Source organism: Nerophis lumbriciformis, linkage group LG37 (assembly GCF_033978685.3).
Source record: "Nerophis lumbriciformis linkage group LG37, RoL_Nlum_v2.1, whole genome shotgun sequence".
NCBI lineage: Eukaryota > Metazoa > Chordata > Actinopteri > Syngnathiformes > Syngnathidae > Nerophis > Nerophis lumbriciformis.
The window spans coordinates 21,407,498-21,435,411 of NC_084584.2; the positions used below are offsets into that span (position 1 = coordinate 21,407,498).

At 40.0% G+C, this 27,914-nt stretch overlaps 1 protein-coding gene across 2 annotated transcripts in view; it reads left to right on the plus strand.

Moving 5' to 3' along the window:
- The window catches only part of snx27a (sorting nexin 27a), a 38,703-nt gene extending 10,932 nt beyond the window's left edge, over positions 1–27,771 (plus strand). Inside the window, exons 1-13 of one of the 2 annotated variants that reach the window (XM_061931359.2) lie at positions 2,992–3,462; positions 8,294–8,519; positions 10,758–10,950; positions 11,092–11,156; positions 11,409–11,513; positions 18,735–18,813; positions 18,910–19,073; positions 19,262–19,351; positions 19,748–19,897; positions 23,754–23,882; positions 24,023–24,082; positions 24,244–24,292; positions 24,857–27,771. In XM_061931359.2, coding sequence (XP_061787343.1) covers positions 3,149–3,462; positions 8,294–8,519; positions 10,758–10,950; positions 11,092–11,156; positions 11,409–11,513; positions 18,735–18,813; positions 18,910–19,073; positions 19,262–19,351; positions 19,748–19,897; positions 23,754–23,882; positions 24,023–24,082; positions 24,244–24,292; positions 24,857–24,927 — 1,695 coding nt within the window. In that variant the 5' untranslated portion in view covers positions 2,992–3,148 and the 3' untranslated portion in view covers positions 24,928–27,771. Of the gene's footprint in view, positions 1–2,991; positions 3,463–8,293; positions 8,520–10,757; positions 10,951–11,091; positions 11,157–11,408; positions 11,514–18,734; positions 18,814–18,909; positions 19,074–19,261; positions 19,352–19,747; positions 19,898–23,753; positions 23,883–24,022; positions 24,083–24,243; positions 24,293–24,856 lie in introns of those variants that run through there. The other variant, XM_061931360.1, reaches the window with a different exon arrangement.
- Positions 27,772–27,914: the final 143 nt, after the last annotated feature.

The following is a 27,914-nucleotide window of genomic DNA, read 5'->3' on the forward strand; positions in this document are numbered from 1 at the left end:
CAAAATCTGCAGACAAATAGATGTTTTATTTTGCTCAATTATACGCTCAAAAGGTCACTACAGTGCATAGTAGGCTGCTGCTTACGGTTGTCTGGATTGATTTTGAAGCAAAATTTCGCAAAACATGGGAGGAAAGGACAAACGACTTTGCATTATTGTATTTTGTCAAAAAAGTCACACAAGTGCATGGTATGTTGCTTGCTGCCAGAAAATGTTTAAATCAAGATTGGCTGCGGGGGGCCAAGTGTTACGTTGGCGTCACATGTTTGGAAGAAGCAACAAAACAAACCAAAGCAAAAAATACCAAAATAGTTAATTGCGCCCTGTACCAGCGAATCCAGCGTGGAACACTTCACTGCATGGTCGCTCAACAGATACGTCATAATGTCATCAAAGCTCACATTTATGCATTCATACACCGCACAAACATTTGGGAACCCGGACGAGGTGATAGATTAAAGGTACAAATATAATAAATCCATCTGTGGTGGCATCGGACAAACTTATGATTAATACGTTTCACTTTTGCATATTATAGCACATAACTGTGTTGGGTTCAAGAACCTTGATTATTGTTCCAAACAGACGATTCACTTGTTTTTAAAGACAGGGGAGGCTTTACCCCCAGTAGATGCACTAATATCAATAATTACAGTAATGACATATTATCAGGATCATTATTATCCATTAATGATAATCATGCATGAATCAGCTGATCTCTACATAAACATGTCCTGTTTATAATCAGTGAATATGATATTTAAATTCACATTCTAGCTACTTTATATTAAATGTGTTGGCACTATTTGCTTACTAATTTAGGGATTTAAGGATATTGTAGGGCACTTTTTTGACCCTCTTATAAATGTCTAAATGAATGCTTTATGGGAAACGATATTGATGAAACTAAGACATAAACATGTTGTCTTTCTGATCATGAAGTGCGCCATCGACTGTGCTTTTGGGTTATCACGATGGGAAGATCCTATCTTTAATTTGTTAGTCTAAAATGTTTTCCATACAAAATCTTGGAGACATTATAAGCTGCATGTGGCATGCAATAACATTAGCAATATTTTTTTACATGCGTTTTAAAAAGCTAGTTTCAACCAAATTAAGTATTGTGTATATGTGAAGCATGAGCTAGGGGTTAGGGTGGGGCGAAATCCTGAAAGAATCTAATGATAGTAAGCAAATGAATAAGTAATATTAAAGACCAAAATGAGGCCATAAACAAAATCTTGGTTATGGCCACATGATGCCTGGGGCCAATTCCCTCACACGCTTTGAAAAAAGACAAGTGCACGTTAGATGAACTGGAAGATATTAAATTGCCCCGAAGCTGCACTAGTGAATGTCTGTGTGTGCCAGCCAGTGGAGACAGACTGGTGACCTGACCCAATAAAGGGACTCTATTCTACTCTATTCTGTTCTATTCTTATCAGTTCTATTCTATTCAACCCATCATCACAATAGCTGGTGTGATTTGTATTTAAGAGCTATTAAATGACAACAACAAGCAATAAGGCGTGGGCACGACTGCCATAACCCGCATTGTAGTATTATTGCTATTTATTGTTTTATTGCTTAAAAATATACACAGTGGTGTCCAAAGTGTGGCCAGGGGGCCATTTGAAGCCAGCAGCTTGTTTTTTATTGGCCCGCGACACCTTCTACAGACAATACAAACATGTGTTTGATTAGGAAACTGTCAGACAATTAGAATACTAAGGTACAATTGAATTAGCCAAATTTCCAATTTCCGTTGAACTGTGTGTCTTCTACATGGTGTTTGATGAACATGTACAGATTTCCTGCAAGATATGGTAAGATTTTTAGTGTGCTAAAGCACTATAGTGCAGTAATTCTCAGACTGTGGTACCACAGATGGAGTCCACTAGATGGAGCCAATTGAATAATTAATATTCAACACAGTGTTCAAACTGTGTGTAATGTTACAGTGGCCAAAAATATTAAATATATTTGTCAAATAAAACCTCTCCCTTGTTTTTAATGAATATTTAGGCCCATTACTACTGTATTTTAACATGGCTCATTATGATGGTACTAAAAGTTTTAGAACCACTGCACTAGTGTAATAATGATACTAATATTAATAAAGAATATTAATAAGATTTTTTTAACTCCATTGTATTGTTTTTTTGTTACGTTACGGTGTATATATAGACCCTTGGATGCTGAGAGGGCAGGTAAGTGCAGAAAAGAAGCCTTTTTATTAGGGAAGTGCAGGTAACACAAAAACAATATTGTGCAGTTGGGTCGTGCACAAATGGAAATCAGGCGTATGAAGCGCAAAGCAAGCAAAGGTAACATGTTGAGGTACAAAGCAAAATAACCCAGTTCCGAAAAGCAGCCTGCATTGCCAATCAGGGACTGGCTCAGGCCAGAGGAATGGCAGCAAATAAAGGCAAACAGAATGTGGAATGACAAATAAGAGTGCTGGACAAGAAATAATACAAGATACAATAACCTAATGATAACGGTCATATGAGATCATGACAAGTTTTCGGCTCTTGAATGTACAAAAAAGTACAAAGTGGCCCCTGCAGCCTTTAACTTTTCTGTATGCGGCCCTCGCTGGAAAAAGTTTGGACACATTCAACATAATGCATTATTTTAGATTATTATTAACTACCATTCACAAAAAAATCACGACAACATACTATTAATACTACTATTGTTTGCGTAAGAAGATGATTTAATGAAACGACTATTACTATGATTTATTATTTTGTTATTTTTGTATTACAGTGACGCCCAGTGGCTAAACGACGCATAAGCGATGACGTCAGTTTTAAGTGGGAACATTTGTTTTGTTAAATAAAAAAGTAAAAATGTTAGTTTTCTGGACACTCAATGGCAAGAACACGAATGCTTTATTGTACTTGGTGTACTTCTTACATAGTTGGCGAAATAGTTCAACCGCGGTGGCTCTTGTGACGCCCCAAGGAGGTCACGTTTTCCCGGCCGCGTCTCCTGACGCTCCCGATGGGCGGGGCATCGTCAGCGGCGTCGCGGTGTGGAGGTCCTGTAGTAACATCGCAGCCACGGACACGGAGTGTTGCTTCCAATTAGCCCCGAGACAGCAGCACCGACCGGAGGGCAGCAGCAGGGGCTTGTGGATAAGATGGCGGATGTAGAGAGCGATGAAACGCGGTCGGCTCTCCCTTCGGCATCCCATAACGGCCCCGTGGTCGCCGTGTCTCCGGGCACCGAGGGCCTCAGCAGCCCGACGACAGTGACGTCCGGTCCGCGGATGGTGCGGATAGTCAAGTCCGAGTCCGGCTACGGTTTCAATGTCCGCGGCCAGGTTAGCGAAGGAGGGCAGCTGCGGAGCATCAACGGAGAGCTGTACGCTCCTCTCCAGCATGTCAGCGCCGTCCTGCCCGGGGGCGCTGCGGACCGAGCGGGCATAGCGAAGGGTGACCGGATCCTGGAGGTGTAAGTCGGCTATTTGCTCACCTAACACCCGCTAGTTAGCTAGCGCCGCTAGCATAAACTGTTGCTTCAATTCCAAGCATGTGTTTATTAGACAATTGTCATATATATTCACTTATCCAAACCAGCTTATATAAAGTGATATAAATAAACATTTTGGATACGTTTGAGCGTTTAGCAGCTTATATAAGTTGACTACAGGCTATGCATGTTGATTAGCTGAAGCCGCTTGGCTAGCCAGGTAGCTAACGTCACGTCGCGCCAACCCCATTGTTTATTCCGCCTCAATTAATGCCAGGACGAGATTTAAACGTGTTTGTATTTTTTATTAATGTAATATTCAAGACAATGGACCGCAGTGTTGTCTTGTAAATTCGGCCGTCGTGGTCGTGTAAAAGCGAGCAGTTGTGTTCTGTCAATTACCGCCTGACAGATTAGCTAAACACTGATATTCTCTGACCTTTTGGGGCCTTACTCCCCAATTCTTATCTTGAACTTGAATGTTGAATTATAGACATGTTGTTTTCATTAGCTACACCTGCTCGTTTGACATTTACTACCAGTGCTATGGAAAGATTGCACTACACTGTTGTGGAATGTTGCCTGTCATTCATATTTTTGTATTCTAAATCGTAAATAATCGTTAGAAAAAGTCAGCTAACAACAAGGAGTCGCTCTATTCCGCCTATACAACACTCTAAAAAACATTTAGACACCTCCATCAATGTTTTACATACACACTTTAAGTTTATACGTACTGTACTAACAGGCGCATTCAGAATAGCATGTAATGTCCTCATGTAAACAATAACACATTTTTGTATTATTATTTTGTATTTTAAATCATAAATAATCCTTAGAAAAAGTCAGCTAACAATTGAGTCAGGGGAGTCGCACTATTCCACCTATACAACACTCTTAATAAACATCTCGACACCTCCATACATGTTTTACATACAGACTGTAAGTTTATACGTACTGTAGTAACAGGCACATTCAGAATAGAATGTAATGTCCTTAAGTAAACAAGACTCTGTTTTTGTATTATTATTTTGTATTCTAAATCGTAAAAATCGTTAGAAAAAGTCAGCTAACAATTGAGTTAGGGGAGTTGCTCTATTCCGCCTATACGACACCTCCATCAATGTTTTACATACACACTGTAAGTTTATACGTACTGTAGTAACAGGCACATTCAGAATAGCATGTAATGTCCTTACGTAAACAAGAACACGTTTTTGTATTATTATTTTGTATTCTAAATCGTAAATAATCGTTGGAAAAAGTCAGCTAACAATTGAGTCAGGGGAGTCGCTCTATTCCGCCTATACAACACTCTAATAAACATCTCGACACCTCCATACATGTTTTACATACACACTGTAAGTTTATACGTACTGTAGTAACAGGCACATTCAGAATAGCATGACGTCCTTATGTAAACAAGAACACGTTTTTGTATTATTATTTTGTATTGTAAATCGTAAATAATCGTTAGAAAAAGTCAGCTAACAATTTGAGTCAGGGGAGTCGCTCTATTCCGCCTATACGACACCTCCATCAATGTTTTACATACACACTGTAAGTTTATACGTACTGTTGTAACAGGCACATTCAGACTAGCATGTAATGTCCTTACGTAAACAAGAACACGTTTTTGTATTATTATTTTGTATTCTAAATCGTAAATAATCGTTAGAAAAAGTCAGCTAACAATTGAGTCAGGGGAGTCGCTCTATTCCGCCTATACAACACTCTAATAAACATCTCGACACCTCCATACATGTTTTACATACACACTGTAAGTTTATACGTACTGTAGTAACAGGCACATTCAGAATAGCATGTAATGTCCTTATGTAAACAAGAACACGTTTTTGTATTATTATTTTGTATTGTATATCGTAAATAATCGTTAGAAAAAGTCAGCTAACAATTGAGTCAGGGGAGTCGCTCTATTCCGCCTATACAACACTCTAAAAAACATCTCAACACCTGCTTACATTTTTTACATACACACTGTAAGTTTATACGTACCGTAGTAACAGGTACATTCAGAATAGCATGTAATGTTCTTATGTAAACAAGAACACATTTTTGTATTATTATTTTGTATTGTAAATCGTAAATAATAGTTAGAAAAAGTCAGCTAACAATTGAGTCAGGGGAGTCGCTCTATTCCGCCTACACAACACTCTAATAAACATCTCGATACCTCCATCAATGTTTTACATACACACTGTAAGTTTATACATACTGTAGTAACAGGCACATTCAGAATAACATGCAATTTAATATTCACATATTTAGTTCATTTTAAGCATACGGCGGCACATTAATTTGATAAACTCATCACGTTTGCTTTTTCCTTCACCATCACTGACTACAACTCATGCAGACTTCATGAGAGACAACAAACATCGTAAAACAATCACTTACTGTACAATCTTTGCTCTCACTGGGATGCTGTCTGATGGGATGTTTACTCGTTTAGATGAAGAAATAATCATAATCCTCGCCAAGGGTTAAAAAATGGGTGGGTACGAGTGTCTTTTTGTGTCTTTATCGCCATCTCCAGGGCCAAGTTGAATGTAAAAGTTGACCAACATTGGTTTATGGCTATAACGTTCTTATATCCAAGTGAGAGGCATGATTTATGAACTAGAATGAACTTTTACCAACTCAAGAGGCAAGAGTGCCGCTCCCCAGCTCATGATGTCAATATAGCAACATAAGACCTGTCTGTGATCAGTGCCCCGCTAGCTAAAAAGAGGTCCTTAACGTTAGCGCTTGTATTAACAGTATTGCAAATGCTTGGTTGATATTCAGGTCACGAAATGTAAATAGAGTATTGTTGGCGTTTTTTGGATGGTTATTTAGAGGGCTTTGTGGGCGGACTAGAGGAGCTCCCATTGACTCCATTGTTAGCTGATTTTTGCTATTGTATATTCACAATTTAGAATGCATAAAAAAAGAAAAATATATATGTTCTTGTCTTACATATTGTGAAAGAAAAAAAAATCTTAAAAAAGTGCAGTTCCCTTTTAGTTCCCTTTCGTTTTCTGTTTTGCACCAAGTTGTGTACACAGAATCATGTACATTTCCATATAACATGTACATATAAACTGGATTGTGCAAGGTGTGCATAGTGTTGTAGCCAGTCAGTGCATACTATAATCTGGCTTTTCTGAATGAATCAGGGTTTCCGGGGGGTCATTAAAAAGCATTAAAAGTAATTAAATGGATTTTGTGAAAATTAAGGCATTAAATGGCTTTAAAAGCATTAAATATGTGTAAAAATGTTATGCAATTGCAATTGGCAACAAAAAAGACTACAAAACAAAACATGATCCAACCCAGTTTTTCCCAATTGGTAAAAAAAAAACTGCACTTGTTCAATATTTATTGAAGTGCAATTTTTGCTAAGAGAGATTGAGAGTCCATTTTATTTTTATGTTTACCTGTTCAGGACAATTACTTATTGACCTTCCAATTACAACGGCGTGGTGCGGTTGGGAGAGTGGCCGTGCCAGCAACCTGAAGGTTCCAGCAACCTGAAGGTTCCTGGTTCGATCCCCAGCTTCTACCACCCTAGTCACGGCCGCTGTGTCCTTGAGCAAGACACTTCACCCTTGCTCCTGATGGGTTGTGGTTAGCGCCTTGCATGGCAGCTCCCACCATGTGTGTGTGAATGTGGAAATACTGTCAAAGCGCTTTCAGTACCTTGAAGGTAGAAAAGCGCTATACAAGTATAACCCATTTTACCATAATGGTAAAAAATACTACACTAATGAAAAATATGGTTATTGCATTGAAAAGGCTTACTTACAATGTTATTATATATTATGATTACAATAGTGCTTAATTTGCCAAACTTAGTGTACACTTTTCAACCATTCAAGATGATCATTGTCAAATGCTTAGTTTTGTCTATACAGACAATTATATGCGTTTGACTATATATAATAATGATCTGCAGTAGGATATGAGCATTAAACTGTTTTTAAGTTGCATTAAAAAGTATTAAATTAGAATTGTTGACGCCTACAGAAACCCTGTGAATGTGTGTCTTGGTTTACAGCCAACTTGTAAACTTGGAATTACTGAAAAGGCAAAAATTATTAGAAAGAGGGGAACTGAAAACAAGACTCTAGTTTCTTTGCAAAGCCATCAAAATACTTGTTTTTTAAAGTGTATTATTGGTCATAGGATGAGGCCCACTTGGCGTCATGTGACTGACATCCAGCGTTGGAATTCTTCACAAATGAATCAGCTTTTCGTGAAATGTGTTGCAAGTCAATCAGCATTTTTGTTGGTGTATGTAATATCTTCTTTTACTTGCCTGTAGATGTGTTCAACAGTTATTGTTTGGGCATTTAAAAGTGATCACAGTTTATTGACTCATATGTTGGAAAGTTCAAGGTCCGGATACATTTATGTAGCCGGATTGAGTCCGTCTGTGTGATTGTCTTTTAAAAGGCAGGAACTGATAACGGCTAAACATCACTATTCAGCAAGCCAGGCAGTTTTCTGTCTTAGGACAAAATGATTGGATGAAAGCAGTGTGAGGATAAGCATCTATATTCCTACTTCTGAATTTGTCGACCCTTGATAATTGAAATGGGTTGGCTTGTCCACACTGCTCGGCCGTCCCGCTGTTCCTCATAGGAAGATTATAGTGACACCCGATGCCGCTGCCATCTGGCCTCGGCAAAGCTCACAAAGCAGGTGTATAACACCCGTGAAAAGGAAACAAAGCGAGGCGTACAAGACAGCATACGGGATTCGTACTGTATTTGTAGCGTTAACACGACAGTGTTTGTCCATCCTCCAGTAACGGGGTGAGCGTGGAGGGCGCCACCCACAAACAAGTGGTGGATCTGATCCGCGCCGGTGAGAAGGAGCTGGTCCTGGCGGTGCTCTCGGTGCCGCCGCAGGAGGTCGACGGTCTGGAGGGAGGCGAGGACGTCCAGCCCAACTACGACTACAGCGACAAGCAGGCCGTGCCCATCTCCATCCCCACGTACAAACATGTAGAGCAGCACTCGGAGAGGTTTGTGGTGAGTGCCGGTTTCAGTACAGCTTCAACTAAAGTGAAGTTTAATGTCTCTGACTCCTGTATTATGTAAAGCCATAATTTGATTAGGAACAACATTTTGATTTATATTTTGTTGCTTTGGTTAATCATCTAATGCAGTGGTTCTCAAATGGGGGTACGCGTACCCCTGGGGGTACTTGAAGGTATGCCAAGGGGTACGTGAGATTTTTTTTAAATATTCTAAAAATAGCAACAATTCAAAAATCCTTTATAAATATAAATAAAAACCTATCTTTTTTTCCAAAAGCAATATTTTGCAATGTTATACAATTTAATAAATCAGAAACTGATGACATAGTGCTGTATTTTACTTCTTTATCTCTTTTTTTCAACCAAAAATGTTTTGCTCTGATTAGGGGGTACTTGAATTAAAAACATTTTCACAGGGGGTAGGTACATCACTGAAAAAAGGTTGAGAACCACTGATCTAATGAGTGTCATTAAAAAGAAAAAATCTGGAGCTTTTAATTTGCAAAAAATAGATTACCTGATTAATTGATCAAACTAATCGATAGATTACGCAATTACTAAAATAATCGATAGCTATAGCAGGGTTTTCTCCAGATCGCCCACATACCTGTGGTGGGGGGGTACAATATGATGTCGTCATATAATTTGCATAATCGATTATGCATTTTTTATAAATGCTAAAAAAAAATGTACATATTCATTTAAAACAAATATGTGTTATCGTAATTTAGTGTTAACATCTATTTTTTTCTTATCTTTTATAATTTTGCTCTATTTTTCAATTGTTGTCGTTTTACTTTGTTGAGAAATTTTCAAGTTTTTAGAAACTTGAAACTTTTCTTTATTAAAAATGACTATCAACAAATCTAGCATATTTTTCTGATATTTTCGGAGACTGTACTCGTGTCGCTCTATGTCCGTGACGAACAGCGAGAGCTGCAGCGAGCCTCTCTAGCGTCACACTTGCTTCGTGCTGCTACTCCAACTGCACATTCTCTCCTTGAAAGCCGCCTCTGTCCTCTTAATATTTACACATTTCACATTTGGTAGATCGCTGTCCGCGGGTATATCTCAGATATATTAAATTACGACCGCCATCACAGACATGCTGCCTCTGCTCCGGACAATCCCGTGCGTATTGCTTATGTCATCACAACATCCGGTTTTAGCAGTGCTGTTTCAGTGATCAAAGTCTTTTTTGGCAGCCAAATATTCGGTGCATCACTAATCAATAGTGCGCAAATTATAGACTGTATAAATCCATTCATACAATACATTACTTTTATTAGTTTTCACGTTAAAAAAACCAACCCTCATTTAGGTGGGGCGGCTTTTATTTTGCTGTGGTGGGCCGCCTACATTTAGGAGAAACCCTGTGTAGCCCTATTATTAAGCAAAATGAACCTTTTCTAATGCATTTTAAGGAAACATCAGTAGAAGAGGACGCAAAATAGAATACTAGCTGATTACATTTTTTTCTCTCGTTTTTAAGCGACAGTGTCTGCTATTCTTCCTCATCTTTTCCGCACATTCTGGCTCAGTCTTTCTCCGCTTGAGAGTACCTCCTATTTTCAGGATTACATTTGGCCTGAGTCTTTCAAATGTTTTCCATCCAAACTGACCGAAACCTTTCTTCTTCAAAGTTACAATTATTTTACACTCCTTTCTTTTGTCCACTCTTTTGGTATGTCCCATTTTGTGCAAGTGAATTTGATGGGAAAGGTCCATACTTTCCTTGTTTTTCCATTATTTGGAAATGTATGCAGGCTGACCCCTTCTTTAGTTGTATTTGTACAACCTGCAAAGATGCATCTGGCAGACATATTTGATAATTCCTTCAAATTCAGCGTGAAAATATCGTATTTTAGGATGAATATGCAACAAAAACACACACTATTAGTATGAAATTGCCTCCAATCTTCTGTAGGTGACTTCAGCAAGCTGATGCAAGCCTGTCTGCATTTTGGAACTAAAAGTGGGCTTTCCAAAATGTGCTGAAACTCGTTAGAAAACAGGCCAAAAATCACTACTGTGTCTATTTTGGAGAGAATTTTACCCGTTTATCATTATTAGATCCAGAACTATGAAATAAGTGTTAATAAAAGAGGCCCTTTAATTGTGCATTTATGTTCTTGCGTATTGGATTACACGAGGAACACCAGAAGATACCCGGTGAGATGTATTGTAGTCGTCCGTGACCATTCATTTCAGCATGTGTCTTTGCTCGCAGGTATACAACGTGTACATGTCAGGCAGACAGCTGTGCTCCAAACGCTACCGGGAGTTTGCCATCCTCCACCAGAACCTGAAGAGAGAGTTTTCCAACTTCAACTTCCCCAAGCTCCCCGGGAAGTGGCCTTTCTCCCTGTCCGAGCAGCAGCTGGACGCTCGGCGCAGAGGGCTGGAGGAATACATTGAGCGAGGTAAACGCAGCGCTCCAAGAAACAGTAGCGTTAGCTTCGCACCGTAAATCTCTACAAGGAGGACACAAGCGCACGGTGACCTTTTAGCTAGCCTTTGTTGATTGGATTAACGTTGACCTCCTCCCTTTGTGTGCATTGTAGTGTGTTCTGTCCGGGTGATCGGGGAAAGCGACATCATGCAGGAGTTTCTCTCGGAATCAGATGAGGTATGCATTTTAACTCATACAAACCCACGCCTGAGAGATACACTGGAATTGGTATTAATTGCTCCACCATACAAGTGTTTAAAGAGATCACAGCACTATTAAAGAGGCTCTAATGCAAGGATTAACACTTCTCACCAGCCTTATTATCGCTTGTTTGTTTTGATCATTCAGCGTGTCTCCTTCTTAATACACTCTTAAGATGATTTCCGGTATTCAAGCCACACTCTCACAATGTAACGACTTACTGTGCAGAACTACAACGGCGTGACGGATGTGGAGCTACGGGTCGCGCTGTCAGACAAAACCACTATCTCTGTCAGAGTGCGAAAGAACAGCACCACGGACCAAGTTTATCAGGTGAGACTGATACTCGCTTCCTGTGCATGCATCATATAACACATTCTGTATATACTGTACACTACTATCTCACAAATGTGTCTACACAAGTCACGTTTCTGCCAAAATTCAGAATTCTCAAGTTCAGTTCAGTTCACCTGAAGAATTGGAATTACCTGAAGTTGAAATTCATTCCTTGCAATTAAAATTAATTCCTTTTAGCCAAGTAACAGGGAAGAATTGCCTAAATGTTGAATACTTGAATAAAGTATGGCATTCTGGGAAATTACATATTTTTCCACCATTTGTTATATTTTGAAAGCTATAACTATAATGTTTTTGTAAGAAGATGCTTCTATTCAAAAATGTCAAAACATTTGCTGTAATTAAAATGTGTACATTAAGTTCGTTGTAGTAGTATTTCTGTAAAAATGTAAAACGGTCATGAATCGGGTATGGATGTAACGATTAGCGGTATTAATGATAAACCCCTGTAAAATTCCTAAAAGGTTAGTATTACTGTTTCGTAAAACCGTGATTGATTACGGCACTGTGAAACTGCTCAATTCCTGGAGAAGCACTTAGTGATCAGCGCACAAGCAAGGGATCAGCACACACATTTAACAATACAATGATAATAATGATACATAACCAAATGACATGACATTTTCATAGCGTTACATCCATTTAGAGTATACTGTAAAACATGGTTCAGGAATCTGGACACCAAAATCTTTTTAAATTTAAAAAATGTAATAGAATTTTAATTGTACTTCCTTCTGTTTGCATTTATATTATACTTCCTCAATTAAAATTCCTGCAATTTCATTTGAGTTTGGGAGACATTCTTAACTCAGTACGGAATTTTGCACAAGCCCAATTTCAGCAAACATTTTGTCATATCTTCTCAAAAGACAAACAATACTTTTAAAGAAACTTGGATATGCTTTAAAGCAAGGGTTCTTAACTTTTTGACCTCGGGGTCCAACTTTTTTACTACAGAGTAGCCCAGGGCCCACTCAAATATTAACACTGAATTAGTAATCTTACTCTTTAATGGTATTCAATAATCATATCTAATTTACTCACAATTTAACAGGATAAACATTGTTAAATTATATGAAATGTATTAATCACAAAAGATTATTATCAAGGCTTAGGTCAGGCTGATTACAAAATACATGTCAAATCAAATATACTGCAAAAGAAGGGACTCATAAAAAGTGATGAAAAATGTTTTTGCATTTTATATATATATATTGTATATATATATTTTTTACATACAATTAAAGGGGGCAATTTAAATTAAAGGGCAACTTTACGCAAAAATATAACAAGAACACCATTGGCTAGCTTGTGTTACCATTAACGGCTAAACAGAACACATTTGTGTTAAAACTGTCTATATGTTTCACATTTACTAAGTTTGTGAAGTAAGAAATTTTACCGGCCCGAATAAAATGATTGGTGTTTTTGGCTGTCACTCACCCTGTCTCGTGTTACGTACGTAGTATTTTATACAATATACTATACGCCTTCCGCCCGAATGCAGCTGAGTTAGGCTTCAGCACCCCCCCGCAACCCCGAAAGGGACGAGCAGTAGAAAATGGATGGATGGATACTATATAAAATGCATTGGAAAGTTAACGCCCTCTAGACATCTTGTAAATGTTGCAAACGGCCCCTTTAATTACACAACGCTAAAATACTTTCTAAACTAAAAATAAATAATAACTATCAACTTGATACTCAAAGCGCTCACAGAGAAGTGAGAACCCATCGACTCCACATTCACATTTGGGTGGTGGTAAGCTACATTTGTAGCCACAGCTGCCCTGGGGTAGACTGACGGAAGCGCAGCTGCCAATTTGCGCCTATGGCCCCTCCGACCACCACCATTCATTCACCAGTGTGAGCTGCACTGGGGGCAAGAGTGAAGTGTCTTGGCCAGGGACACAACGGCAGTAATTTGGATGACAAGAGGCGGGGAACGAACCTGGAACCCTCTTCTGGCACAGCCGCTCTACCCACTATGCCACACCGTCCCCCTTAACTAAACTGTCAATAAAATTTAAGTGCAAACAAAAATACTTTAGTCATAATTTTTGCACTAAAGAAAATTCTCTCATTTTAACTCCAGACTTATTTTTTGTTTGATATTGTCATTACTGCCACAAGTGGTGGAATAGTGTATTACAACTGAGTACGGCTGCAGCCCATATGGGCCACTCCTGGGAAACACATATTTTTTGGCGGCCCTCCAGGGGGTGCCCACGGCCCAACAATGGGCCTTGGCCCCATGGTTAAGAAACACTGTTTTAAAGTAATGCTGGGCGATCAAACAATATCAATATATATATTGCAACAGACGTAATCGATATCAATAAAAAGTGCGTTCGATAAAATGCTCAATTGGTTTTTTCTTTTTTGTGGGAAGAAACCGGAAGTTGCAAAGCAAGGTTGGTTGCATAACCGAGTAACGCAGGAAGTGTTCACTGATCAGTGGAAGTGATACACTAACAGTCAATCAGGTATCAGTATTAAGTTTGGTTGCGCTATCTTATTGTCTCGCAGTTAATTATTTGCGTGGAGTGAAAAGAGAAACTAAAATGACTGCTGCGGAGAGCAAAGTTATTGATTAAACAGCAAAAGTCACCTCAAAAGTATGGTACTTGTCCCCACCAAGACCGGTAATACAAAACACCATCTTAGCCGCGCTCACCCTTGAGCACAGAAAATAGTTATACTAAAGTTTCTCTATGTTCACACTTTGCACTATTTTGTTCCATTTTATTAGGCTTTTTTTTTTACAAATTCCTTATTTTTGGACTTTCATTTTAAGATGTCTTTGTCTTCGTTGTTTGTTACTAAGTCGGCTATGATTAGAACAAGTGTTTTGTATCTCGAAGTAGGAACACACAATATCGGACGTGCCCTGCTATGGAAACGGAAATAAATGCGCCGAAGAATTAGTTCCGGCAATGATTAAAATGACCAAAATATGGTATATATTGTACATATTACATAGTGTTATGAACATGTCTGTTACTACATTATATATAGACTTGCAGTGTGTATATAAAACGTTGATGAAGGGTTTTGAAGTTGTTTTAGAGGGCTTTGAATGCTGCACGATAACTCCCATTTGCCGCATCTTCCAAGCGTTTTTTATCATCTTTAAACCCCCACCAAAAAAGACGTGTGTTCTTGTCTTTTAAAATAATAATGAAGGATAGGCAACATTTAAAAAAAAAAAAAAAAAGTGCTATGCCCCTTTTAATGAAAAATGGGTTTGTTTAATAAAATTCTATCCAAACATATAATAATGTCAAATACAAATAAGACAACAAGAGAAGTATCTTAGTCATATGGCGTACACTTATTCAGCCTGTTGTTCACTATTCTTTATTTATTTTAAATTGCCTTTCTAATGTCTATTCTTGGTGTTGGATTTTATCAAATAAATTTCCCCCAAAAATGCGACTTATATTCCAGTGCGACGTATATCTGTTTTTTTCCTTCTTTATTGTGCATTTTCGGCTGGTGCGACGTATACTCCAGAGCGACTTATAGTCCGAAAAATACGGTATATGTCGCACTGGAGTATAAGTCGCATTTTTGGGGGAAATTTATTTGATAAAATCCAACACCAAGAATAGACATTTGAAAGGCAATTTAAAATAAATAAAGAATAGTGAACAACAGGCTGAATAAGTGTACGCCATATGACGCACAAATAACCAACTGAGAACGTGCCTGGTATGTTAACGCAACACATCATGGCAAGAGTCATTCAAATAACTATAACATATAGAACATGCTATACGTTTACCAAACAATCTGTCACTCCCGATCGCTAAATCCGATGAAATCTTCCTCCCCGGTGTCGCCTCTGGTATGTCCTTTTTTTCTGCTGCTCGATCGCCGTTCTCTGCTGCTTATTTCACTACGTCCAGCTTGTAATCTGCAGTACCGTATTTTCCGCACCATAAGGCGCCCTGGGTTATAAGCTGCGCCTTCAATGAACGGCATATTTCAAAACTTTGTCCACCTATAAGCCGCCCCGTGTTGTAAGCCGCATCTAACTGCGCTAAAGGAATGTCAAAAAAACAGTCAAATAGGTCAGTCAAACTTTAATAATATATTAAAACCAGCGTGATGTGGGCGCGCATGGAATCGTATATCAACATGGACGAAGCTGCGTGAAAAAAGCCACCCGGCCTCTTCGCGTAAACTTAAACTTACCTTAACCACTCGCTCATCTTTTCTTCATCAATCCCTTCGAGTTAGCTTTTATGATGACGCCGGCTGGAAAGGTCTCTTTTGGCAAGGTCTTCCTTTTGAATATCACCATGGGTGGAAGTTTCTGGCCATTAGCATGGCAAGCTAGAACCACAGTGAAGGATGACTTCTCATTCCCTGTGGTGCGAATATTCACCGTACGTGCTCCCGTTGTATCCACAGTGCGGTTCACAGGAATATCAGTTGCTGTGAAATAGTAATCCGTGTGCGGATGGAGAGATTGCGTCTTTTCATGAACCGGATCCCTGTCGTTTAGTAGGAGCCATTTTGTGGTCTTTACAGATGTAAACACACAAAGGAAATGAAACGTACGGTAATATCCGCGCGCTTTTTCTTCTTCTACGCGGGCGGGTGGTTGCTTACAGTAGAAGAAGAAGCGCTTCCTGCTCTATGGGGGCGGGTGCTTACCTTGGCGGTTGCTTGCGTAGAAGAAGAAGCGCTTCCTGTTCTACCGGGAAAAAAGATGGCGGCTGTTTACCGTAGTTACGAGACCGAAACTTTATGAAAATGAATCTTAATATTTATCCATATATAAAGCGCACCGGGTTATAAGGCGCACTGTCAGCTTTTGAGAAAATTTGTGGTTTTTAGGTGCGCCTTATAGTGCGGAAAATACGGTATATGATTTCCTTTTCGGTGCCATTTTAGTTCAGCCCTTCTCAGTTTTTATAAGTTACCGCCAATGTTGATGTGATCCATTTTAATAGCTACGGCAGTAGCGTATAGCATATAGCAGTTAGCATACCATGACCCACAATGCACTTCTGCCATGACTCTCCCCCGCCGAATTCTTATTGTTTGACGTGTGAGTGACGATTGCTGACGTGTGTGTTATGATTGCTGCCATTTGCTTCGTCTTTTACGCGAATGAGTTAAATAATATTCTTTGATATTTTACGGTAATGTGTTAATAATTTCACACATAAGTCGCTCCGGAGTATATGTCGCACCGACGGCCAAACTATGAAAAAAACTGCGACTTATAATCCGAAAAATACGGTGTGTATATGTATATATATATATATATATATATATATATATATATATATATATATATATATATATATATATATATATATATATATATATATATATATATATATATATACACACATTTGTATATATGTGTGTGTGTGTGTGTGTGTGTGTATATATATATATGTGTGTGTGTGTGTGTGTGTGTGTGTGTGTGTGTGTGTGTGTGTGTGCGCAGTGTTTCCCCTAGAAAATTAGTTAGTTAAGGTCGGTGTAACTCCGCCTGTCGCCATCACGCCATCATCCACTTCGTCGCTGCCATCACAGCCTGGGGGGGCTATAGACTACACACTGTGGTGAAGTAGGCTTCGTTGCGTGAAGAAGCCTACAATTTTTGGTTGTGTTTTCCGCTCCATTTGCTGAATGGCGATATACGATATATATCTCGATATTGTTTCCGTAAAGTAAAAACAAAACAGTCATAGTTACCGAGATACTAAGTATGTCATTATTCTGACTTAGTAAGTCAATATTTTTGACTTAGTAATTTACTAAGACAAAATAATGACTTACTGAGTCAAAATAATGACAAAATAATGACTTACTGAGTCAAATTAATGACTTACTGTAAGTAAGTGTTTGCAATAAGCGTTTGAAAAAAAGTGCTGACATAAGCTCAACTCATCATCCTTAATTTATTACAACATTTGGGAAGCCTGTAGTTGATTTTTATTATGTAAATGTTATATTTTTATCAACATGTGATGTTAGGGACCCTGCCATTCAAAACTAGGCTGCTACAATAATAATGATTAATGTAACTATAGCTGAAAAAAATAGTACAATAGCAATAGGAGAGACTATTCATTCCTGAACACCATGGAGTTCATGTAGGCTTTGTGATGCAATTACATTATTATATCAACTATCAGAGACAGCTTCAGGAAACTCTTCATTTGACGTAATGTCGTCTTTTGCTGCTTCGACACAGTTTAATCAACACAGAAAAAGGTAAAGTGAAATAACTTAGTTGTTAACTGTAGGTCAATAATGCTTATCTTTCTCTCAAACAGACAGGGCTTTGCTGTCCGTAACACACACGCACGGACACACACTCTGCACAGTGAGCTAACGTTGCGCTAAAAGCTAATTAGCCTTCACCTCAAGGACTGCGAGCGAGCTGAGCTGCCGCTTATGTTTCTAGAATGTCAACGGGCTCATAGTGATGTTACTAGTTTATTATAATTTGGGTAGAGTCCAATGCCCTATGCTTACCTGCTAAACACCTTTCTGCTCACCCCACTGCAAGAGCACTGACTCCATGCGCTCTGAATACGCACTGCTGATTGGCTGTTACCGCTCTGCTTGTAACCAATCAGATGGTTCTGTGGGTGGAACAATGCTGGGTGCTGCAGAGAAGTACTGACAGAGGCAGAGGCAGATCTAAGCGGAGCAGCTTGTTAAGACATTAGTTTAGGCGGTGGCTCTTTGTTTTTAAGGCGGCCGCCTTAACAACAAAACGCTGCAGAAAACCCTGTGTGTGTGTATATATGTGTGTATATATGTATATGTGTATATATATATATATATATATACATATATGTATATATATACATATACACACATATATGTGTGTGTATATATGTATGTATCTATATGTTTGTGTATATATTTATGTATATATATATATAAATATATTTTATTTTATATATATATATATGTTAGATTTTTCTGAAGCGATAAAGAATCGCGATTCAATCTAAAATCTTTTCACCCCTTCTGCTAATGCTACCAAGCTGCAGTTTGTTGAGGGGAAACATGAATGTACGGTAATTTGACATTGTGAAGAAGAACATGAGCCTCACTCTTGGAGAACTTTTGTGAGATACTGTGTATGTGGGAAATGCACTAATGCAATTGTGCTGTAAGTTTTTTTTTGTTTTTTTTACATTTGGTCTTCTGCAGGCGTTAGTGGTGAAGGTGGGAATGGACAGTATTATGGCCAGCTACTTTGCCCTGTTTGAGGTCATCAACCACTCATTTGGTAAGCTCCCTTTTATAAGACCGAGGTGGTTACTTCATTGCAATATAAATTTGTGCACTTTTGGACAAGAGATTTCTCTTAAAATATTTGTTGCAGTGCGGAAGCTGGCACCCAACGAATTCCCACACAAGCTTTACGTGCAGAATTACACGTCGGCCGTGCCGGGCACTTGCCTGGCACTCCGCAAATGGCTCTTCAGCTTCCAGGAGGAGGAGTTGCTCAGAGACAACCCGCTGGCTCTGCACTACTGCTTTCACCAGGTAACCATTGCTGCCACGAGTACACATGTGGATCGAGCCTTTCCATCTTTCGAAATATGGACGTGAAAACTAACCTACTCTGAATTTTACCCCTATTAAATTGCCTGAACTAATTTTTTTTTCTTTGTTTATTGACCTCAAACGTTTTCTCTTCATGCCAATCCCCCCATCCCTCCACTGCTGACTAGGCGCTGGATGATGTGAAGAAGGGATTCATAAAAACAGAGGACAAATCCTACCAGCTGCAAAAGCTGGCAGAGCAGCGCAAGATGGCCACGGTCAGTCCCACAGACCCATCTTTGTTCCGGGAGGGGACTTGGGAGAGATGCGCTCTTTTGCTGCTGCACAAACTAGAGCCATTACTGGAGTGTCACAAAGATGAACAGAAACCCCCTCTGTTTAGAAATTAAGATAAAACTGTTATAGCTGGTTACTATTTTGTTGCTGACTGAGTTCTATCCCTCTCTCTCTCTCTCTCTCTCTGTGTGTGTGTGTGTGTGTGTGTGTGTGTGTGTGTGTGTGTGTGTGTGTGTGTGTGTGTGTGTGTGTGTGTGTGTGTGTGTGTGTGTGTGTGCGTGTGCGTGCGTGCGTGTGTGCGTGTGTGTGTGTGCGCGCGCGTGTGCGTGTGTGTGTGTGTGGGTTTGTGTGTGTGCGCACATCTTCAAACTGGTTAGTACCTGAGCCAGCTGCGCTCTTGTGAGGGCTACAACGAGGTGGTTTTCCCCCACTGCTCGTGCGACTCCAGGAGGAAAGGCCACGTCATCACGGCCATCAGCATTCATCACTTTAAGTTGCACGCTTGCACGGAGGACGGCACGCTGGAGGTGAGTGTGTTGTTGCAAAGAATGTGGTCAGCCAAGAAGGCAACTTGTACAAAATGTTAGTATTAAAGTCGCAATTACAGATTACGGTACTACTCATTAGTATCGTGACAGAACAGTGTTTATTACAGGACTGCAATCTATTCGTGACACGGGACGGGTGACACAATGACATCGAGTTTGGATAATTGGCTGTTTTTGTGTATATTTTCTCCACTCTTACATTTATGACCTGTTTTTCGAGGCTGTCTGCAATAATTTTGTTTGTAGAGATGTTCCAAAATTGCAAATGAAACCACGGCCTACCCAAAAGTATCGGAATGTTTAGTTTAAATATCAGGCATGTGAAATGTCTGCGAAAACACAGGAATCTGTGTTTTTAAACATTAATTTTCTCGTCAAAATATCACTTCTGCGTTTTTTAAATTAAATATCAGTATAAATGCGATCCAAACAAAATTTGTTGAACGCTCGCCTCAACCGCAGGTACTCGTTGTTCCTCTTGCCTAAACGCCGCACTGAATTGCAGGACAGGGAGAAGATCTCTCTGAGCCACAACTTTGACGGCTGTCTACTTTGCTTCTAATTATATTTGGATGATTACAATCTGAAAACGGTTAGTTCTGAACCAGTTGTAGTTCTAGAGTGTTTATTAGTATTCAGCGAGAAGGTATATTTTTGACATGACAGATATAAACAGAGGTCGCAACATCGGAAGTATATTACTCAAGGGGGCATGGCTACAGGGTAGTTACCAAATAGAAAACGTTTTCAGAGTTCTTTGCATGCATGTTATAGAATTTGAAAAAAAACAAAACTCAAAATTCAGTGGTACATTACATGGGACATGTACGGTAGGTGTCAAAAAGACAGCCAAAAGAGGTTGGTGGATGAGAATAAATATATAGGTAAAATATAGTGTACAAATACACCCAAATGTAGTCTTGACTTTCGGAAAATAAATTTGGGGCTTGCGTGGCAGAACTTCATGCCGATAGAAATGTTCCACTTTTTTTCCTCAAAGGGTGCTCACATGCCTGAAATATATATATTTTTTTCCAGACACTGTCAAAAATAACTTAAAGGTTCCATATGTAGTAATGTTGCCAGAAATGGTATTGCAATCACGGTCAAAATTATGTAGTCCCCTCCCACTCTCCATGACTGAGGTTGCCAGATATGCAGCCGAATCTGAATCCTACTCCAAGGAACTTCAAATGGCAATCAACGAGTCTTGCGCAGTAGGTTTCTCTTGTTTATGCTTCTTGCAAGATGGTTATTTTACCACGTTTTACTGATGTTGGTTGGCCAAATGTATTTGTAAAGTCACACAGCAATATTTTCGTCTGGAGTCGGGATAGATTGTTGGCATTACCCTGCAAAAATGTCTAGTTTGACCGCACGGACCACGATCAAAATAATTATTAAATAATAATATATTGTAATATATCGCATAGGCCTACTTTGATGGCAAATCAAGGCCAACAGTAAAATGACCGGCACATTTTTTTCAGCATAACTCCATGTTGCATCCAACCTGACGCACTGCATTGTCTTCCATTTACGCACATCACCATCTTTCAGTGCAGAGTGCAATTCTATGAACCAACCCACGTAACGCATAAATCATTTAGCCTAATACCATGTCAATACACAAAGTAGAAAATAATTACATGTAATGCATTTTATTGTGCCAAGCATATACCACCCCATATGTGTTTGATGCACATATAGTACTAGAAACCGCAATTAGCCGTGCTAATTTTGGAACGCGTTTCCTCAGCGTATCAGCATATTGAGAACGAAATAGGCACTGACACTACCCATATCCACATATGTTTTATTTGTCCAAAATATACTTTTCCTTGTCAGCTGGATGACACATCGACGTACAGGCTAACAGGCATATATTTCCCTCGTTAACTCATATGTAGTTGACCGGGCTAGCACGCTAAGCATTCGTTGCATGAACATACAAGCTTTGTTAGACAAGATCCTAGACTGTATTCGACAATATAGTTTACATACAAAATGTCAATTTCCATTTATTACTAGTACCGGTAATAAGAAAACGTAAATGCCTGACTCACCAATCAAGGAGGAAATTAGCAAGTTTGGCGTCAGAAGAAAAAATCTTCTCCGCCTTCAATCGTCTCCATCTTTCAAAGGCATCCCCGATACAGATCCTTGTTTTGTTCCTGGCTTTGTCATGAATACGTAGAGAATCGTAACGACGCCTTTTAGATTTACTAAGGTCTGACATGTTTAGTAACTTTACCAGTGGCAGTAGCTTGACGAAGAGCACGGTGTGTAACTGGCAACCTGGATGTGACACACTCATGGACACGGGGTGAGAGAGAAAAAAAATTCAGTCTAAGCCTGGGCCCCTGGAGAGGGGGTGCAGACTGAGGCCAAGGGGAAAAAACCTCATAGCCATAGCACACAGGGAAACATCATAGAACACAAATGACATTAAAGACATGAACAGAGCTGATGCAACCAGCTGCCACTCCAGCAGTGCCTTTTCTACATACAGCTACAAAAGTAAAACAACAACAAAAACTAAAAATAATTAACCAATAATATATATTGCGCACACACGATTGCACCATGCATAGACAAGCAACCAATCATTTCAACAATCATATTCACTGTAGTGGCCTCTGCGGTGTTCCACGCCATCGTCTCCTGGGGTGGGGGGAGCATGGCCAGAGACAGGAGCAGACCCAACAAAGCCACCAAGAGAGCCGACTCCATCCTCGGCCGCCCACTAACTCTCGGCCAGTGTTCAGTCTGTGTGGATGAGCGAGGATGCGTCTAAGGAGACCGAGGTGTCCGATACATGCTCATTCAGCCAAGACATTGTGAAGCCTGTCCGTCCCGGCGCTCAGCGCTAGCTCCGCAACCCTGTCTCTTCATCCGCATCTCCTCCAGTCTCTCCAAACGGACTCTGGTGTAGCAGAGACCCAGCAGCTGGTCTCCATGGCCAAAAGGCTCCCGAGAGGCAGATCCAGAAGTTCACAAAAAAAGCACCGCAGAAGTCACGAAAGTGCCACCCCTTGTCAATTTAGAGCTTCATAGGTCCCGAACATTTTAAATCAAACCGTGAGGGCATTGCGGGGATATTTATGAAACAATATTGCCTTCCTTCATACATACGGTAAACAAGCTGTTTGGAATTTGTCCATTTGGTGACGTTTTTGCCATTGATGATGTAAGCAGATTATCCATTCATGGTCGAAATTTACCCAAAGTGATTTGCGCATGTCCCCCCTTGATGTCTGACGCTGTAGTCAATAAGCTCCTTCTTTCTGTCTATCCTCTTGTTGTGAGGCAGATTGGCTCGCACATGCATCCTCCGGTGTTGCCATTTCATATCACAAAGTAGCATATAGTTCAAACTTAATCTGTCTGTAGACTTGCTATGGAAGTGCTAAAAACTACAACAAAGATGGCGGAAAGAAGATGCTGTCGAGTGGAGCCACGTAAATAAGACTGCCTAACCAAACGGCACATACTGAACAGACGGTCAGAAAGCAGCTTGAAAACGGTCTGTAAAACATAATCTATGCAAAATTTTGACCAAAGAACCACCATTACAAGCAAGTGTTTTAAATGTAGGGAAAAATCATATGACCCCTTCATATGCTTAGTATATATTTTTTTAAATGCCTACAATGTTAAAAAGGCGAAAATCATAAAAACTAATGTCAATGTCCCAAAAAAAAGTCAATTTACCGAATTTTTGTATTTCAGAGCACAAAAAAATGTAATATTAAATGACAACTCAACACAATTGGAATTTTATTGTATAATTAGTTCTATGACCCAATGCTAAGCTACCCTCTCGCCATCTCAGAACCAGGTGATAGCGTTTGAGTGGGGGGAGATGCAGCGCTGGGACACGGACGAGGAGGGAATGGCCTTCTGCTTCGAGTACGCCCGGGGAGAGAAGAAGCCTCGCTGGGTGAAGATTTTCACTCCATATGTGAGCGAACCTGCTTTACACTTGAAATAATAATCATAGATAAATGAATGCAATCTTTGGACATTGTTTGTATTGCACCAGAAAACAAAAGCATTTGTGAGGACTTTTTTTTTTTGTTCTCCTCCCTCCCCTTCCCCCAGTTCAACTACATGCATGAGTGCTTTGAGCGAGTCTTCTGTGAGCTGAAGTGGAGGAAACAGGTAGGGACCACTCCTTTCCTCTTTCATTCAGTGGGTGTGGGGGAAGCACATGACTCCCGAGTCAAATGTCTAAATACGGATTATTATTGTTATTAGGCGTATCTTTGCAAGGTGTGTAAGTGGTGGCTTTTTTCTGAACACATTTTTCTGTTCTTCATCAGGTTGAGGAGGAGGCTTCTGATAAAGACAACAAAAACTGCAGCAACAACGGTAAGAAGCAAGCACTAGCAGAAGGGAAGAGGGGTGACGTCTGTCTTATGATTGATGCCCACATTCCTGTCTGACACAGCCTGAAAGGACAAGGTTAGGAAATAGTTCTATTATCTGCATTTTCTGGAATGTAAAAATAGGATAGAATAACGTCATGCTCTGTGACGTTACGTCTCAGCAGCCCTGCAAAGTTTGCATTTAAATCTTCCGTTCTAACATAGCTCAATTTGTCAAGGAGACGCTTTAGCACTTCAGTCAAAAGTGTCAACACGTGATGGGCCCGTCAGCGAGGCCCGCCTAAGTGCAAAGTTGAAGCTGTTTATGCCCACGTGGGACGTTGTGAGACAAGCGGCGACACGTGCATGTATGTGTGTAAGGGGGCTGACTGCAACGCAAACAAAACAACTAAAAGATGATAGTGGATTTCTCGTACCTGCCAGGATCCTTACAGTTGAGGTGTCGTGAAGGCCAGCTCGGCGGGACAATGGAGGACGTCTCGGTTTTGTCTGTCACGTGACGCCATTCACTCAGAACCTCCCTTGACCCGTCTGTCTGTTGTTGCAGAATATCTGCCGCCTCTGGAGACGCAGCAGAAGGGATGGCGCCACCTAGGGGGGGAGATCGCCACTTCCTAAAAAATACAAAAATAACACTCATTCTGAACTCGGAACTGATATCCACTCGCATCGTCACACCCTGGAGAGCGCGCCCCTCCATCGACCACAGCAGAACTTGAGGGACACAAGGATGCGGTTCACGGCCCTTTTCGCCCCTATGAAAACACTCATACTTGGATCGACCAGTTTTGGGAGAGTTTGGAATAGTCACACCATTAAAACAAAACCCAGGGATACTCACCAAGACGAGGGATGAAGGGAAGTAGTAGGCTTTCATTTCATTCACCAGGTCTCCATAGTGCGTCTGTGAGATGCTCCTCCTCATGCAAGCGGCCCGTGGCGTAAAAAAAAAAAAAAATCACGCTCATCCAGCATGCTTGACCCCCTGAAAATGGGACTGGCGGGTTGTGCTCGGCCTTGAGACGGAGTGGGAGAACCGTACAAAGAGGAGGGAAAGTGTGGGCAGAAAAAAAAGACTACCTTTTCTCGAGTCGAAAGATTCAACATTGATGCTGGACATGAAGACTGATAACGTGTTTTCTATTTGCGGGGTCTGTGTTTTGTTTCTCTTTCCTGTCCAAAAACACAGGTGACACAAAATGTAAACTCACTGTCCCATTGTTGTGTATGTTTAACAAGCCTTTTTCTGATCAAATATAGATTAATATAAGAGCTATAATAAGTGATTCATTCATCTAACATGCATTTGCAACCCAGAGGTGTTCCGTATATCCATTTATCGTGTCATATTTTGGTCGGAATCTCATTATGGCTAGTAAGACATGGCAGATTATCAGATTTGCATAATTACAAAAATGTTTAGAAATTATTTTCAATTGCTGCTGTTCTCTAAATGGACAGCAGAGGGAAGCAGATTGCCGTTGGCGTCCGATTGATTGGTGTGTGTGTGTAAGCTATCCCCAAGGCTGTGTTACTCAACTAGCAAAGTGTACCTCCTCTGCAGAAGATCCATTAACAATGTCGCAAAGTGTGTGTGTGTGTGTGCGTGTGCGCGTGCTCCAGCTGTCTGCCTTATGTCACGGTATTAGTTGTTTTTTCACTATATTACCGTATATATTTTTTGTTAAGTAGGTTTACATCTTGAACTAACCTTATGCATTAAAGTCAGAGGTCTGAATGTTTAATTGCCGAACCTGAAAGTAGTAATGATCCGATATGTTTTATTTAATTCAAAGTGACTTTATAAGAATGCAGATTCAACCACTTGAACACACGTTCAAGTTCCAATATGTTGCGTGATTGTGCATGTCTTATGTAAGAGGCAGGTAATTGTTTTGTCTTTGGATGAATGAACACTAAGAAGGGCGGTTGTCCTGTTGTTGTTTTTTAACTGTTGTGTGCAGCATATCACTGCGCTCCCGTAGCACAAAATGGTGCACGCTTGTCTCGTTATTTTGTGGTTTGACAAAATTGCGTGTGTGCAGGATTAGTGTCCGTCTTTTGCAGCATCCTGGGCACAAGCCCCTGTTACTTAGCAGTCTGTGATTGCATGATTTAGCTTGATAGAGTTTTGGACTAAACTTCGTCCTTATATGGTGGTGTTTATTTACTCAACTGCAAAGACTACCAGGTTTTTGCAAGGAGGCCTTTATTTTTGCAATTGCATTTTCATCATTCCCCTTTAAATAATTATATCTAATTTACTTAAACATTTTAAATATGAATATTGTTTTTAAAGCTAAATAAATATGCAATATCTATTTTAGTTTGATGAATTTTTTCAATCCCAAATTCTTTTAGGATTGAAATGTTCCGCAGCCATGTTTGCTGTCCACTGGGGTGTCAAAAGTCATGCAACAGCTAATTACCAGCACAACCTTGTTATTACAAATTTATGGCCACTGTTTGTTCCAATTGGGCAAAGAGCCTTTCAATTAATTGTGGCTTGACATCTTATCACAGCAGAGGCAACTTTATGAAGAAATACAGTATTTTAGCTTGTGTTTGCACCTTCCTCCTCAGGTTGGTGTCCCATCATTATAGCACTGGGATACGGTTGCCGTGGTAGCGCCATGCCGGCTCGACACGCCTCTGTGTCATTGTCAGTGCTGTCGGCCGGCTAGATCCACGCCACAATAAATGAGGCAAAGCACTGCTATCTCTTTGGAGGTTTGTGCTGCAGGCTTTATGTGTGTGTGCGTGTGTGTGTCATTGTCCGCCATCAATGAGGTGAATGTCACTGTGTGTTGTTTTTAGTCAGAAGCAGAGGGATGACAGGAATGTTAAAGAGCATGCTCCAGCTGTGTTTGATATTGTCTGATAAGAGAGTGAAAGGACATGACTCTGCGATCCATCATAGAGTTACATCATCGCGGTTAGACTTCAGATTCTTCTCAGCAGTGTGGTCCTGTCTGTTATATATGTCACTATCTGTGATAGAAGCATAGCGGAGGCGACTCAGGCCGTCGCTAAGGAGACTGCTTCTTTTGTTGGCCACTGACGTCTGGTGAGGCTCACACGTCACTATTGTTTATTTTTGTGGGCGACTTATCTCCTTGTCTTGAAACGCCGGGCCTCTATGCTGCAAACTGTCGTCAACATAACTGTAAATAGTATTGTTTGGAAAAAAGAAAACAAATTATAATGCACTCACGTTTGTCTGACCTTATTTATTTAAGCTGAATTAGGGGAGCGAACGACGCACACGATGACTAAACGCTGCCTAAACAGCATGGATGAGCACCTTGGGTCACACCTGACATGCCCGCTTAGGCTACAAGGTTGTTTTTAACTCTAAAAAAAAAAAAAGGTTTACTAACCAATAAAAGGACACATGAAGATGGAAAATGTAGAGTAATAAATTGTAACAAAATTTTAAATAAAGTTATATATTGGAGATGATGATGGTGATTTATGTGTTTTTTGAAGGTGCAATTGAGTCTCTAAAGTCTTTCCATCCATGAAAATGGAATCAATCTGTTAGTCCTCATCTTAAAATCTTTATTACCTATATAAGGCATTTTTTAACATTCAAAATGGTCATA